This window comes from Hippocampus zosterae, chromosome 9 (assembly GCF_025434085.1).
Source record: "Hippocampus zosterae strain Florida chromosome 9, ASM2543408v3, whole genome shotgun sequence".
Lineage (NCBI taxonomy): Eukaryota > Metazoa > Chordata > Actinopteri > Syngnathiformes > Syngnathidae > Hippocampus > Hippocampus zosterae.
In genome coordinates this window covers 7618981-7635125 of record NC_067459.1, presented here as the reverse complement: position 1 = coordinate 7635125, position 16145 = coordinate 7618981, and the positions used below count along the sequence as shown (strand labels likewise).

Here is a 16145-nt window from a genome sequence, read left to right as displayed (position 1 = left end):
AGACCGCGTGCGGGACGACGCGCAATATATATATAGATATATAGGGCGGCCCGGTAGTCCAGTGGTTAGCACGTCGGCTTCACAGTGCAGAGGTACTGGGTTCGATCCCAGCTCCGGCCTCCCTGTGTAGAGTTTGCATGTTCTCCCCGGGTCTGCGTGGGTTTTCTCCGGGTGCTCCGGTTTCCTCCCACATTCCAAAAATATGCGTGGCAGGCTGATTGAACACTCAAAATTGTCCCTAGGTGTGAGTGTGAGCGTGGATGGTTGTTCGTCTATGTGTGCCCTGCAATTGGCTGGCAACTGATTCAGGGTGTCCCCCGCCTACTGCCCGGAGACGGCTGGGATGGGCTCCAGCACCCCCCGCGACCCTAGTGAGGATCAAGCGGTACAGAAGATGAATATATATATATATATATATATATATATATATATATATATATATATATATATATATATATATATATATATATATATATATATATTTTTTTATCCTCATCTCACACCTCGGGTGGTGTCCGTCCCTCATTCAGCTCGGGTCCTCTACCAGATGCCAGGAAGCTTGAGGGTTCTGCACATTTCTGGACTGAGATGTCCGATGTTGTTCCCGGGATCTGTTGCAACCACTCATCTAGTTTGGGGGTCACTGCCCCGAGTGCTCCGACCACCACAGGCACGACTGTCACCTTTACAATCCAGGCTCTCTCCAGCTCCTCTCTAAGCCCTGGGTATTTCTTGAGTTTCTCGTGTTCCTTCTTTGTGATGTTTCCATCACTTGGGACCGCGACATCCAGGACAACGGCTTTCCTCTGCCCTTTATCTATGATCAGGATATCTGGTTGGTTTTATATATGTATATATATAAAGTTTGACAAAAAAGGAAAAATATTATTTCAAACAAAAAAAAAATACAAATATCGCAAGACTAATGAATGAAAAATATTTAGATACTTGAGAAAATAACAACAAAAAAAACCCACACTAAATTATGATTATGATTCATCCTTCCATTCTTTTCAAAACCACTTATCTCGAACTGGGTTACAAGGGGGTGACTCAGCTGACTGTGTGTGAAAGGCAGACTACATCCCGAACTGGTCATCAGTCAATGGCAGAACACTAAATTATTAGATGAAGAAATCATACGAAAAAGTATGAGTATGTTAATAGAGTAACACACTCATACATTAAACAATACAAAATATGAGGAAAAAACCCTAATATTGACAAATAAAAAAATTAAAAAACAAGGACTTCACACAATATTGCATGAAAAATGTGTATATGACCTACACAAATACTACTATATATTACAACAAAAAGACAAAAACATATAAAAATAAGAAGTATGTATATTAATTTACATTTACACACACATCAGAAAAAATACTGGAATATTTCTCATAAAACACATAATGGCAAAATATTTCCAAATAATTCAAAATATGAGACACCAATTTGAAAAAAATAAAGCTACAGACAAAATGTACAAAATGAAAAATATATATAATAAAATTACAAACATATGACAAAATGCACAAATACAAAATATTCACAAAAAATGAGAAGAAAATAGTAATAAAACAAATAAATGAAAAACAACAAAATCAAAAATATTCAAAATGATATTGCGTAAAAATACAAACATTTAATAAAAGCAGAAACGGATGACAAAGACATAAAAGCATTAAAAAAACAAACACAGATTAAAAACATGGATAATGCAACATATAATAATACAATACAAAACATGAGGTCATAAAAAGGAAAAACATTAGATGAATAACCTGTCAGAAATTCAAAATAAGACCTAAAACTCCACAAAATATTAAATATTTTTAGACTATGGTGGAAAACTGCCTTGTTACATTTCAACTGACATTTGGATGGATTCCTCCAGATTTCTTTAGTGTAATACCTGATGAATTATAAATGCCAACAGCATTACATCAGCATTGACCTTGGGAGAGTCACCTGTAAATGTGTGTGTGTGTGCGTGTGTGTGTGTGTGTGTGTGTGTGTGTGTGTGTGTGTGTGTGTGTGTGTGTGTGTGTGTGTGTGTGTGTGTGTGTGCGCGCTTGATGCTGCCAATCAGTCAGTGATCCATTGCCTGCACAAGGACACATTTATTCTCAGCAATGGATACTTTCATAAATTATTCATCCACTTTACTCAGTCGGACGTTTGAAGCAGAGTCAGAAGCGTCCGTCCAAAACACTGCACTGATGGTGCGTAATCTATTGGTAAAACTGACAATATTCGATGATAAATACAAAAATATGAGAAAAAATAAAGTCTTATTTTTCTAGCAAAGACTTCTTAAGACTTATCGACTCTTTTAATTTTGTGCAGTATGTGACCAGCCCGACACATGAACAAGGACATATTTTAGACCTTGTCCTTGCTCGTGGTCTACTGGTGTCAAATCTGGAAGTCCTTGAAAATGGGATTTCTGATCACATGGCAGTTTTATTTGACGTAGTCTTATTGTTTGTTCTTTTGTTTATTGAACATAAAACATATACAGTAATAGTTTGACAGAAAATAAGGTAGATAAAAAAGTAAAAAGAAAGAAATCAGTCTTCATTCAACACAGTTATTATGTTCAAGGGAGTAGGATGAAGTAAAAAACTTATCTAGTCCTACCCCGTTATGTGTTTATATCTACTAAATCATTTTTATATCAATCAGAAAAGAAAAAAGTAAGAAGAAGTCGCCATTAAGGCTCACACTTTACCCTTAACCGTGATATTTTTACAACTTTTGGTTTGTATCGGGATTACCGTATTTTCACGACTATTCGACGCACCGTACGGTTGGGCGCAGTCTCATTAATGGGTGACATTTCTGTATTTTACACATAGACAAACCGCACTGTCTTAACGGGCGCAGTTTTACAGTGGTAAAACATACGCTAGCTTAAACATACGGCATGCATGCGCGCACGCTAACACGTTAGCTTGAAGCATACGGTAGCATGCCAACACATACAGATGAAAGCTAAAAACACGTTTTTAAAAAGGCAACGAAAGCAGAACTGAGTTCGGGTGTATTTTATTTAGTCATCGTACAATGTTCTCACGTTTTTCGATAAATCATCACGCAGAAATCCATCAAAGTCCTCATCCTCTGTATCAGAAGCAGAGGACTGCACATCCCAGTTGTCATTGAACGCATCACATGCTAAAGTGTGAGTTGCTACGCATTGCTGAGCGGAAAGAAGGAGCAGCAACAGCAAAGTCAACATTTATCTCGTGTGAAGCTTTCCCACATTTGAAAGTAAAGAACAGAACGAAACATGGTAGCAGCACGTGTGTGTGTAGAAATAATTGAACAATTGTGCAAGTACCGTAATCCATCAAAAACGCCGCGTTCCCTCTCGTTGTTGCGTATTGTGGCGTAACTCGCCCAGCGCTGCCTCTCACTCTTTGTAAAGTTGTGTTTGCCATCGATCATCCATTGTTCCCATGCCGTTCGCAACTTTACTTTGAACGCTCGGTTGATGTCGATGTCCAGCAGTTGGAGTTCTTTAGTCAAGCCTCCGGGAATAACGGCGAGCTCAGAGTTCATTTGCTTGACTTGGTTTTTCACCGCTTCTGTGAGATGGGCACGCATGCCAAAAGCATAACCGATGGCTTGAAGTTTGAACTGAGCTTCGTAAGCGTGTCTCTTTGTTGAATTTATTTTCGGGGGTCCTTAGAAACCAAAACCGGAGTTGTTTATCAACAATGCACATTGCCACACTCTATACAGGTGTTGGTACCTGCTTGCGGCGTCCCTTTAGCGTCCACTTACACGCCCACCCTTCACACACACACACCCTACACACCTGCCCGGCGACTCAGGTCTGTGGACCAGACATTATTAGAAGTACCAAGAACTAAACTGAGGCTCAGAGGGGATCGAGCCTTTTCTGTTGCTGGTCCCTCTCTCTGGAATGACCTCCCACTGAACATTCGGCAAGTTTCCTCGCTGCCCATCTTCAAAGCCCTCCTCAAAACTCACTTGTATTCTTTGCCATTCGACTCAGCATGACTTAGATTTGTTCTTGGTTTTACTGTTTGGTGCTTTCTACCGCCTTTATTACCGATTTGTCTTACTGTTTAATGTGCATGTTAAATTGCTCCATGTACAGCACTTTGTATGCAGCGATGGCTGTTTGAAAGTGCTCTATAAATACTGTTGACTTGACTTGACTTGATTATGACAAAACACACAAACCACTATCAATATTTTGAAAATAATACAACCATTTAAACATAATGCCGCTTTTTTATACAAATTGAAAACTAATAAATGAATTAAAAAATAATTACAAAATATGCATAAAAAATACAAACATTTATATATAGATACAAAAACAGAAAATCGTCTGTATGGGTAAAACATACGAGACTGAACATTTTAAAATGATTGGACAGGAATTAAAAAATATTTAAAAATAATAATTTTGAAAATAGCTAAAGTCTTAAAGACGCAAATCCATTCAATTGTTGACTAATAGCTGCTAGCAGTTAGCTGTTGTATGAAGATACAGTCTTAGCTCTTAGCCAAATGATGAGCGGGAGACTCCACACAGTTAGCATACAAGTTTAATGGAAGGCACTCTTCATAGAATAAATAACATGGCATTCAGTCATTCATTTCTTTAGAACTGAGCCACTAAGTAATAAAGAGGGTCAACTACATTTTGGTCATTTTAAAGTTAAGTGCATGCAGACATAAAAAGAGAATAGGCACATCTTTCAAATCAAACTAGTTCCAAGTCAAGTTTTAGTTCTAATTTTGACCTATAGGAGGCAGTCCGTCTATTCCTTCATCCATCAGTGGACTTTGTGCACTCTCCTAAAAAATGATGAAATTGAGTTGGCCCACTACAATTCTCAGTGGCTCACCTGTACTCAATAAGAATAAGTGCTTCTTCCTAACATAAAGTGCTGATTAGTCATGTCACTAAACGATCTCATTGGCTCACATATTAATTATTGCTGTGTTTCTAGGGTCAAATAGGGTTCCCCGAAGTGCTTGTGGCATCTTTATTGCCTACAGTACATTAATTGCAAGATTACATTCTAGGCCTTTGCTATAGAAACTCTACTTATACGTGTCACGGAGGCACATTGTCATAATTGAAATGCGGCATCCATGTCTCACGGTCTCACTTGATTATTACTCGACCATTAAAATCATTATAATAAGCTACATTAATCATGTCAAACTTTAGTATGAGCCTCATTTCTGCATGCCATACCGTATAAATGATACAATATTTATTTCATTTATCGTGCAAACACACACACACACACACACACACACACGCACACACACACACATACACACATTATTCTATTACATCACATATATGGATCTCACAGGCTGTCACATTTGTGAATGGTGATGATAAATGTGCTTCCCTGCATGTATTAAGAGTCTCACAAAGTGCATATGTGGAGATTATCATTCAGTGCAATCATTTAAGAAGCTCTTTCAATTGTACTATTGCATAAATATGTTCACTTGCTGAGATAGCAAGTGTCATTTTCTGCATGCGCGTTACAATAGTATTTGATTGATATTTTGAGGCTCATCAACAACGTGCAAACTATAGCATTTATCATATGTTATTTTAGTAAAACTACTATTAACAATGTCTCACAGAATTTTAAAAAATCTTGGGGATTAGCATGTGTTCAAGTGAAACGTCAATGGAAGTAATGGGTTTGTTGTTGTTGTTTTTGTAATGGAGGAGGGGCCTGGGGAGTGGTCAACCCAAGAAGGACAGGCTGCAAGGACACTGGATACTTCTTTAAATACCCCCAAATAATGAACATTATGCATTGACAAAGACAATGTTATTGTAAATACTCGAAATATCCACATTTGATTTAAATGCATTATTTGTATTGCTTTTTTTTTCTTGCCAAAATGTGAGCCAAATGGTCAGTGCTTGGACCATATGTGGATTCTCTAAATATCAAGCAATCCATGCAAAAAAAAAAAGAAAAAAGACAGAAACATATCCTTGTTGATCACATCACAGTTGTCCTGCGAGAAAATGTAACTCAAAAGTGTTTTCCAAATTTGAATTAAAATACCAAATAGCTCTCTCTCTCTCCCCACTCTCTCTGTGTCCATTGACAAACACAGAGATTGGTTCAAATCTCCCTAAATAAATGAAGCTGTATTGTTTGGCTGCTCTTTAGTACAGGTGTAATTCCACCATTGAGCACAAGATGGGAGCACACAATTTCGTTTGAGACTGTGTAAATTTGAAAGAAATATAAAATGTTTTTTGTTGAAAATTATTAAATGACATCCTCTACCATCCTATGCCTACAGAAAGCAACGACTGTAGGCACATTTTAGAATGCACATTTTTGTGAATGATTATTGATGTATAATGTGAGATGATAAGTTTAATTGTATGGGGAAAATGTGATTTGTGTACTGTAAACACAAAAAGGGATTGGTACACTGCAACACTGTAAAACATTTTCGTCTTATCCATTCCTCTTACTCGCTCTCAATATATTGGATGTGTTCAATGTTTTTGTAGTACTTTATACGTCTGTTTAAAGGCCATTAAAAAATTGTGCTGTACAAACATGCTTAGAAAGTAGCTTAAGAGGGTATTTCTACCATGCAGATTTCACTTATTGCCAGGGTACTGGATGAATGAAATTATCTGATTATATTATTACATTTTTTCTTAAAAAAATGTTGCTGCCTAAATTGTTCACCAATTCTGGATTAACATGTTTTTCTTTTTCTTTGGGGGGGGGGGGTTGTTGTTTTTTTTTTTTGTGCGAAGGGGGTGTGGGGGAGAGCTCAATTGCAAGTACTTCACCCAAACCCGAACAAATAGTCCAGTGCTAATTTAAGATAGAAGGCAGGAAAATTGCACTTGTTAAAAGGGTTCCTCTTGTGCTGGGTAGTGTTTATTTCACTTTGTCCAAAAGAAGACAACTTGAGTAAAAGCTACATACTGTCATCATGCTGCAAAAATTGTGAAAATGTTATTCTAGGAATGGAAGCCATTCTTCTCGACGTTCCAGGCGCTCTTGTCAAGCGACGTTGCGCTGCTGTATTTGTCGGCCACCGAGCTTTTCTGCGCTTCGGTGGCCGCATCGATCATCTGCTTCTCTTCCTGCTCCGTCTCGCGGTGGTAAAAATAGTTGAAGTTGGACACGATGACAGGCACAGGCAGAGCGATGGTCAGCACCCCTGCGATGGCACACAGAGTACCCACCATCTTACCGCCCATAGTGATGGGGCACATGTCTCCGTAGCCCACCGTGGTCATGGTAACCACTGCCCACCAGAATCCATCCGGGATGCTGACAAACTGTGTCTGTGGCTCGTCGACTTCGGCGAAGAAGATGGCGCTGGAGAAGAGGATGACGCCGATGAAGAGGAAGAAGATAAGCAAGCCCAGCTCTCGCATGCTAGCCTTAAGGGTCTGCCCCAGGATCTGGAGTCCCTTGGAATGGCGGGATAGCTTGAAGATGCGGAATACTCTCACAAGGCGGATTATCCTCAGGATGGCGAGTGACATGTTCTGGCTAGAATTGGTGTCATCGCCTGGGGTGGTCGCGAGTTCTGTGCCCAGCGTGACGAAGTAAGGGATAATGGACACAATGTCGATGATGTTCATGATGTTGTTGAAGAAGTCACTCTTACTGGGACATACGGCAAACCGGACACCGGCCTCAAAGCAGAACCAGATAATGCAAATGGTCTCTATAATAAAGAAAGGGTCTGTGAGGTAGGCAACGATGGCTTTGGTGGTAGGGTGAGGACTTGAACCGTCTCTAGTCCCATTAAGAACATGATCCACACCGGGAGTGAAATTGCCATCTTCCCTAAACTCAGGTAAAGTCTCCAGACAAAAGATAAAAATGGAGATGACAATGACGAAAACTGAGATAAGAGCAACAGTTTTGGCGGCACTGGAGCTCTCAGGGTACTCAAACAGGAGCCAGAACTGTCTTTGGAGCACGTTGGTGGGCAATAGGACCTCAGGTTCTTTGATGAATCCTTCGTCTTCGCGAAACTGCTCCATGGCCTCGTGGCCCAGTTGATAGAAAACGATCTCACTGGCGAAGACATCTAATGGGACGTTGGCTGGCCTGCGGACCCTCCCACCAGACTGGTAGAAGTACAGGACTCCATCGAAGGAAGGCCGGTTACGGTCAAAGAAATACTCGTTTTTCATAGGGTCGAAGTGGCGCATTCGTTTGGCAGGGTCACCCAGTAAAGTCTCGGGAAAGCGGTTGAGTGTGCTCAGCTGGGTCTCGAACATCAGGCCCGAAACGTTGATAATCACTTTCTGGTCTCGTTCCTCTACACCAGTCTTCTCAAATAAGTCCTCGTTGTCATAGCAGTCTCTCGGCATCCTGCTGAAGACGCCATCAGAACATGACTCACCACTCACCAGGAGCTTTAGATTAGAGATCAGGCTGCAGCTACTGGAAGTGGCTTTCGATGGCGTGGAAGACACACCCTCACGCCGCCCCCAGCAAGGGGATGGACGTGGGGATGAACGCGGAGATGCCAGTCGGCGGGGCGTTCGCTCAAGATCCGGGATCTCCGATGTGGGTGACGTCGGGTAACCGGAGTCGCTGGGGTCGCCCAAGTTGATGCCCACATCATCCATGTTTTCGAAGTTAACCAGAGGAACCTGGATAGAATTTCGATAGATGGATAAATACTTTATTTATCCTGTGAGGAAAATTCATTTGCCACAGCAGTCATCAAAAATTCTCACTTGCAGAGGTGGGCACACCCGTAGAATTGCAAATCTGTCATTCATCATTTGCCCGCGGCCAGGCCACGATCCGTCATTCCCTCACTCTGTCATCGTTATTTTACACGCACTTCCGTCAGCACTTAATTATAGTTCGTCCTGCCCAATTTAATTAAAATGGTAAATGGACTACACTTACATGTATGTATCAGTGCATCTATACCTTACAGTGGCTGCCCAAAGATCTTTACAAACACATTCACGTACTTATTTGCAAACCTAATCTCATACGAACTTGTACGTTTTCCTCAAATTTTATACATTTTTTCAAATCATTTCAAATCATGTACGGCGTATTACAACTTTTATATGGGAAAAAAACAACATTGTGAACCGATCTCACAAAGACCATTTTGGCTCAAATCCAGATCGTCTCACCTGCTTGTCGCCAACGACAATGCCATCGTCGAACGCTACTATTGTCCAGTAAAAGTAATCCTCAATCGTATATTTTTTTTTATCGCTGCGTATGGCCGGATTGAGAAAGCATGATGTGCGCATGCGCGGTAAACCGTTGTACGTTTTTTTTTTGGCTTTGTAAGGGTAATCATAATAATTTATAAGGGCAGCTATTAGCCGAGGTTGACAGGTATGTAATCTATTGATCTGTAAAGTACTGCAGGGAGGAAATCATGTGTTCAGTATGCCACTCTTTTCACTCCTAAAACACCAAAAATGTGACTTTAAAGTATAAAATAGTTTACTTTATACAGGATCCCTCTCCACATTGTGGCCCAAGGTGGAATCCAAGTCGTTTAAAATGAAATCCTCCACACCGGCAGGCATCACCAGCATCCTAAAGCTGAGGAAACATTCTCTCTGAGGCAAACGGCTTTCATTCTTTGCCAAGCATGACGACGTGAGAGAGAACGGTAGGGGTTTCCTACACGGCTGAGATGGGCATCACTGACCATACTGGTGTCGAGTTTTTTTGAAAACTCATTAGCTGATTAACTTACTATTAACATTCACGCATATCCACTCTGGCCCAAAGTCTTAGGGGGCACCCACTTCCATGTTAACAGCTTGATGCGCCCGCTTGCCACACAACGCGTACGCACTCCCCCTTATAGCTACGTCGTGCATACCTCCACCTACTGCACAGGAACTGCTAAGCATTACCATTTATAGTCAATGCAGTCTGCTCAAAGCAACCCTCAAGTGTATTCACCCCGGCGAACAAACACGCGAGACAACAACACACGTGTTTCTGTCACTCATCAGTGAAACGAGTTGGTCCATTGGTAATGACCCGGTTGAAGACGATTACACTGATGAATGGAACCCCACTTCTGTCAGTGCTTAGTCCATCAGCTTTTTGATGCTTCTCATCTTTTATCAGCAAAACGGGCATCTGTTAGTGACGTATTGATGGATTTTCCCTCAATACTGATGGAGTGTCCAACTCTGCCTGCTTGTGTAACTAATACTGTATGTTTTAGGAAAAAAACAACAACAATGTAAGAACAAATAAAAAAAACAGTATTGCTGAGAAATGAAAAGAAAATTAAATCAAATCAGCAATGTTGCAGATTTTTTTTGGAGCCTATGCTCTGAAATGAAAATGAAAATCTTGTCAACTCACTGTTTTTATTCTGAGGAAAAAGCAAAAAAAAAGTAAAGTAAAGTAAACCCTTGGTTTTGCTGTTAGGTTGAATTAATCGATAGTGTTTCATTGTTTTTTTTGGTTATGTTTTAGAGGTCCTCTTTTGTTGGTGGTCCTTCAATGCACCACAAACACTGTCAAAAGTGCAAAGGAAAGTACTGAATTGTTTTTACTTTCAATGCTATTCATAGCTGGCGTAGTCTACATTCCCATTGTAATCGGACAGTACTGTATTCCTCAATATGTAATATTTTGTGTAAGGAGCAAACGTTGTGGTGGGGTGTTATTTAGGCCAGTATGCTAGCCAGTACACTATGCTGCCCCATGTGTATTGTTTGTGTGAATAATGCCATTCCCGATTACAGTCATTTATGTAACATGGGTTCCTAATTGTGCATATGCTAGATGCATGGTGTTGAAGCTCTTTATGATACTCTCAACTTCAAGTGGTTTGTTGCCATCTTGTGAAATCGATATGCATTAACAACTTTTCAAACAATCTTTTATTTTTTTGTTTTGTTTTGTTTTTCGCGATTTGTGTCATTGCCCGGTCCCTGTTCACTACACATTTTTTTGCAAACCTCCATCGCTGTCCGTCTCCTTGAGTTCCAGGAATACAGAAAGGTGTCCTGCGTGGACCTCGGTCCTGCTGCCTGGCATGCAGGCAGCTTCAGTGCTCTCCGTGACCTGAATGGATGGAAGAGCAAAAAAGCAACCCCGCGGTGTTAAATGCTTTTCTTTGCCTATTTTTCTTAGCATCAGCACACAACTCGCCATCTGATACCCCCTAATGTCTTGAGATCATGACGGAAGTGAAACCTCGGCAGGTTTGCTCAGGAAACTGCTTACACTGAATGAACGTGTGCACGAGCGTGTGTGTGCTGATCACATAGTTAATTCGGTACACCTGGATCTGTAATTCAATGACATTCCATGCAAAATGTAAACAAAACCTTACAGTTTTGTTTCAAATGCTTTACCATCTTCATTTGTTTTTTGTTTTTAATCTACTGGTATATTTTTAAAAATAATGTCAGGTTTTTTTTCTGTGGCTAGTTTTTTTGTTTCCATTTTAACATTTATCGTTCTTGAAGAATGCAAAAATATGTTCATTCTTTTTATCATCACCTACCAAGCAGGAAGTACTTGTAAATGCTCAGGATTCTTTTTTTTCATATTATGACATTGTTCACCCTCTGTCACTTGATAATGAATCTTGATTATGGTGTAATTTGACTGCATCACTCTATGATTTTTAAGTTTTCAGGGGTATTATATACAAAATTAAAAACAGTATTAAATACTAAATATAATTACATCTAATATTAATGAACAAATATGAAGTATTTGCTAAAAAATATTTTAAAAATAGAAAACAATAAAACAATCATAGCGGCCCGGTAGTCCAGTGGTTAACACTTCGGCTTCACAGTGCAGAGGTACCGGGTTCGATTCCAGCTCCGGCCTCCCTGTGAGGAGTTTGCATGTTCTCCCCGGGCCTGTGTAGGTTTTCTCCGGGTGCTCCGGTTTCCTCCCACATTCCAAAAAACATGCGTGGCAGGCTGATTGAACAATCTAAATTGTCCCTAGGTGTGAGTGTGAGTGCGAATGGTTGTTCGTTTCTGTGTGCCCTGCGATTGGCTGGCAACCGATTCAGGGTGTCCCCCGCCTACTGCCTGAAGACAGCTGGGATAGGCTCCAGCACCCCCCGCGACCCTAGTGAGGATCAAGCGGCTCGGAAGATGAATGAATGAACGAATAAAAACAATCATAAAAACAGAAATATAAATATCAATAATGTAAACTAAAAACCACGAAATAGCCTTACAGTGGGCTATATATACAAACATGCACACACACGCACAAGCACACGCACACACACACACACACACACACACACACATGTGCATGCATTCACACATGACATCGATCAAAATTTCATTAAATTTGATAAGTAACACACCCAAAATAACAACAACAACAAAATAAATAAATTGTCTCACAGCAGTACATTTAGGCACATTTTTAAGTATGTTTGAGTTTTTCAAATCTAATCTAACCTTGTTTGAAAAATGTATTCTTTGGACTAATTATGGCATACTGAATTGGCCCTGGAAAAGCCCAAACAAGGTAAGAGCCATCCAGGTCACGGTCATCAACGAAGCTTGCATTGAGACAACCAGACTCTTTTTGTTTGTTACATGAAGCGTCCAGTGGTCTCTATTCAACCTTTGCTGATCGCTCTATTGTTCTTGTTCCCTCGAGTCCTCTTTCAGACTTTTTGGCTGTGTTCACTTGACCCTTTGTATTCTCTGTCTTGTCTTTTTTTTTGTTTTTTTTTTGCAGTGCAGCACAACAACTAAACATTCAGCAGCCAGATTTAAGAGCATAGAAAATATGGATTGTGCAATGTAAGCAAAAAAAAACTGCATAATCTAGTGAGTTGACATTGAACAATGACACTATCACCTTCAGCAACATACAAACTAATCAAAACAATCCTAAAAGATTATTCACTCACCTCCCGACTCCACAGGAGTGCCCTCCACTTCTTCCTCCTCTTCTTCTACCCTGTTACCTCAGCTGCACACCTACTCAAGAGAGTCTCTTTCAAAGCTTCCATTGGGTAATTGAACACCTGATAGGAAATGAGAGCTGCTACATGCGCACAAATAAAAAAACAATGCACACATACACCCTCGTGCAGGCGTTTAAATGCAGAGAGGGATGGTGGGACGAGGGCTGGATGGGATAGGGAGGGGGGGGGGGTCACCTGCCCCCCCCCTCCCATCAGCTCAGTGATAGGAGATTTAGTGCCTGACGTGGTGTGAAGGAAGGCTCACACCTCCTCCCCCTGTTTTCTTTTTGTCCTTCCCGCAGAGTAAGCGTATGCACACGTTAGGATTGCCCAATCAGGTGTCACCTTGGGGATTAGACTGCATTGTGGACTCCCCAACCACTACAGGACTACACCTGACCGAGCACCTGCATCACATCTGTCCAACCGTCTCACGCTAGGGAAAAGCACCATAAAGGACTATAGGTTTTTTTTTCCCACATGATTGAGAAACACCCTCATCTGAGTGCAGTAAACATGTGCCACTTCTATTTAGGGGGAAACACCCGTCAATGACCTTGGTGAATGTTTGAGGTATAGATCTGGAGCTAATAGCAATGAACCAATGAACAACTGACCCTCATTATGAGACTCCAAGGTGACTTGTTGTACGTCTTACAGAAGTCAAATGTCAGAGTAAAAAAATCAACCTTTGCCAGGTACAAAAAAAAATCACATACATTTTGAATACCGTAATGTGGAAAATAAGATGTTTAAATTCCTTGTTTGATCAAATCTAAATTAACCCCTTCAGGGACAGCGGTCACTACAGTGAACAGCCGATTAGGTTATCAAGTAACAGGTTATCATTATATTTATTGTTGCATGAAAGGGTTAAAAAAAGTTTGTCCAAAAAACAAATGTACTCAACTCAACTATATTTATAGAGCATTTTAAAACATGCACCGCTCTACACAAAGTGCTGCACATGGAGCAAATATCATATATACAACAATAAACAATAAGACAATACATTAATAACAGTAAAGACAATAGAAAGCACAAAAACAGTAAAACTAAAAATCAAGTGTGAGTCATGCTGAGTCAAAAGCCAAAGAATAGAAATGAGTTTTGAGAAGATAGATGGGCAGCAAGGGGGGCTGCCAAATGTCCAGTGGGAGCTCATTCCAGGGACCAGCAACGGAAAAGTCTCGGTCCCCTCTGAGCCTCCGCTTAGTTTTATATATATATCTATATATATATAGATATATATATAAAACTAGCTGGTTCGCCGCCCTCCGGGCGGCTCATCAGCTAGTTCCTACGGAAGGCTGGTAAGGTGGGCCTTCGGCCCACAAAAGTGTTGTTGCTTTGTTCAACTTTTTGTTCATCTTCATTGCTTATCACGAAAATAAAGAGATGTTTAGCTCTACTAAATAACTAACAATTTCATTGCAATGCTTGTGGGTAGACAACATTTTTTCGCTAAGATGCCCGCGCGATCGTAGTGAGCCACTGCCTGAGCGGCGCAGTGGCGGTGAAGTAGGTACGTTTTGAAAAGGGACAGACGGAAGGACAGACCGCGTGCGGGACGACGCGCAATAAATATATAGATAAAATAAAATAAAAATTCTCATCTCACCCCTCTCCCCCTGGAAATCCCCCTGGAAATGTGGAAAATATTACAATGAAAATACAAAAACTAATATATATATATATATATATATAGTTTCTCAGTACAGAAATGTGCAGTGCTGGGAACTGCAAGGATACTGCGCAGAACCCTCAAGCTTCCTGGCCTTGGACCCGAGCTGAATGAGGGACGGACACCACCCGAGGGGTGAGATGAGGATTAAAAAAAAATTATATATATATATATATATATTACACACACACACACTGACTGAAATGTCCGACGTTGTTCCCGGGATCTGTTGCAACCACTCATTTAGTTTGGGGGTCACTGCCCCGAGTGCTCCGACCACCACAGGCACGACTGTCACCTTTACCATCCAGACTCTCTCCATCTCCTGTCTGAGCCCTTGGTATTTCTCGAGTTTCTTGTGTTCCTTCTTTCTGTCTTGTTTCCATCACTTGGAAACGCTACATCCACTACTACGGCTTTCCTCTGGCCTTGATCTATGATCACGATATCTGGTTGGTTCGCCATTACCATCTTGTCAGTCCGGATCTGGAAGTTCCACAGGATCTTCGCTCTGTCATTCTCCACCACCTTCGGTGTTTTTTTCCAAAAATTAAATGTCACGCATTATTTCATTCGGTTGAGGGTTTTGTTGGTTTTATTTTTTTTTATGCTAAGTACAACAATTCATCAAAATTTAACAATCAGTAACCAAAACTGTTGTGGAAAAGGTGGTAGTGTCCAAGTCCCAACAAACCGGAATTCATCTGAATGAGATGTCTTAATTTTGAACTTACAATAACGTTAGCACATCGTAGTTCTTAGTGGCACAGTTAAGAACAGATTGAACAACATTGTTACAATGGTGAAAAAACATTTAATCTCAGCAACGTCATGACCTTAAAACCATCCCTCCAAAAGTTTCTCGTTGAACCTTTGCCAGTTGGACGGTTAATTTGGCAGCAGAAGGTGAGACTCGAATGTTACCCATTTCGAACGACAGCGCTTATGTGCCGCGGTGCTGCACGCCCCCCCCCCCACCCCCCCCCCCCCTTCTATCACACTGCGGCGAGTGCAGCACCACTGCAGCCTGCACGGTACGCATCAAGGTCGCCTCCCCCCAAAAAAGTCTTAAGACTTTACAGTAGAGCGTTCGCTATCCATCATATTAAGCCTTTTTCTCCAGGGTAGGGGATCTCATTATGTTCACCCATGAGTGTAAACTTCACAAAGTATGTATAGGTGGTGGGACAGGGAGGGGGGGGGGGCTCAAGTTCATGCAAGGTTATGAGAGAACATGCATGTGCAAGCGAAGCTAGGCTTTTTTCCATTGATTTGAATATTTGCCAACTAGTCTTTTATCATCAAAGTCCATTTTGACATACCTTTACACTGAATATCACAATACAGGTCAGAATCATTAGGTCATTGATACCATTGATATCAGTGCCTTTCTTGTTGCCCTTTTGGAACATAATTTCCAATTTGTATGACCACCAAATTGATGGTTTTTATGATTCACAACAGGATATTATCA

The 16145-nt window shown here is 40.8% G+C and overlaps 1 protein-coding gene across 1 annotated transcript; it reads right to left on the bottom strand.

Annotated features, from left to right (window-relative positions):
- Positions 1-6522: 6522 nt before the first annotated feature.
- On the bottom strand, positions 6523-13154 carry LOC127607072 (potassium voltage-gated channel subfamily A member 10-like). Its single transcript, XM_052075147.1, has 3 exons — positions 12931-13154; positions 10991-11096; positions 6523-8677 (listed from the first exon to the last, which is right to left on the bottom strand). The coding sequence occupies exons 2-3, from the start codon at positions 10994-10996 to the stop codon at positions 7019-7021; spliced, it is 1665 nt and encodes a 554-aa protein (XP_051931107.1). The 5' UTR covers positions 10997-11096; positions 12931-13154; the 3' UTR covers positions 6523-7018.
- Between the last annotated feature and the right edge of the window lie 2991 nt (positions 13155-16145).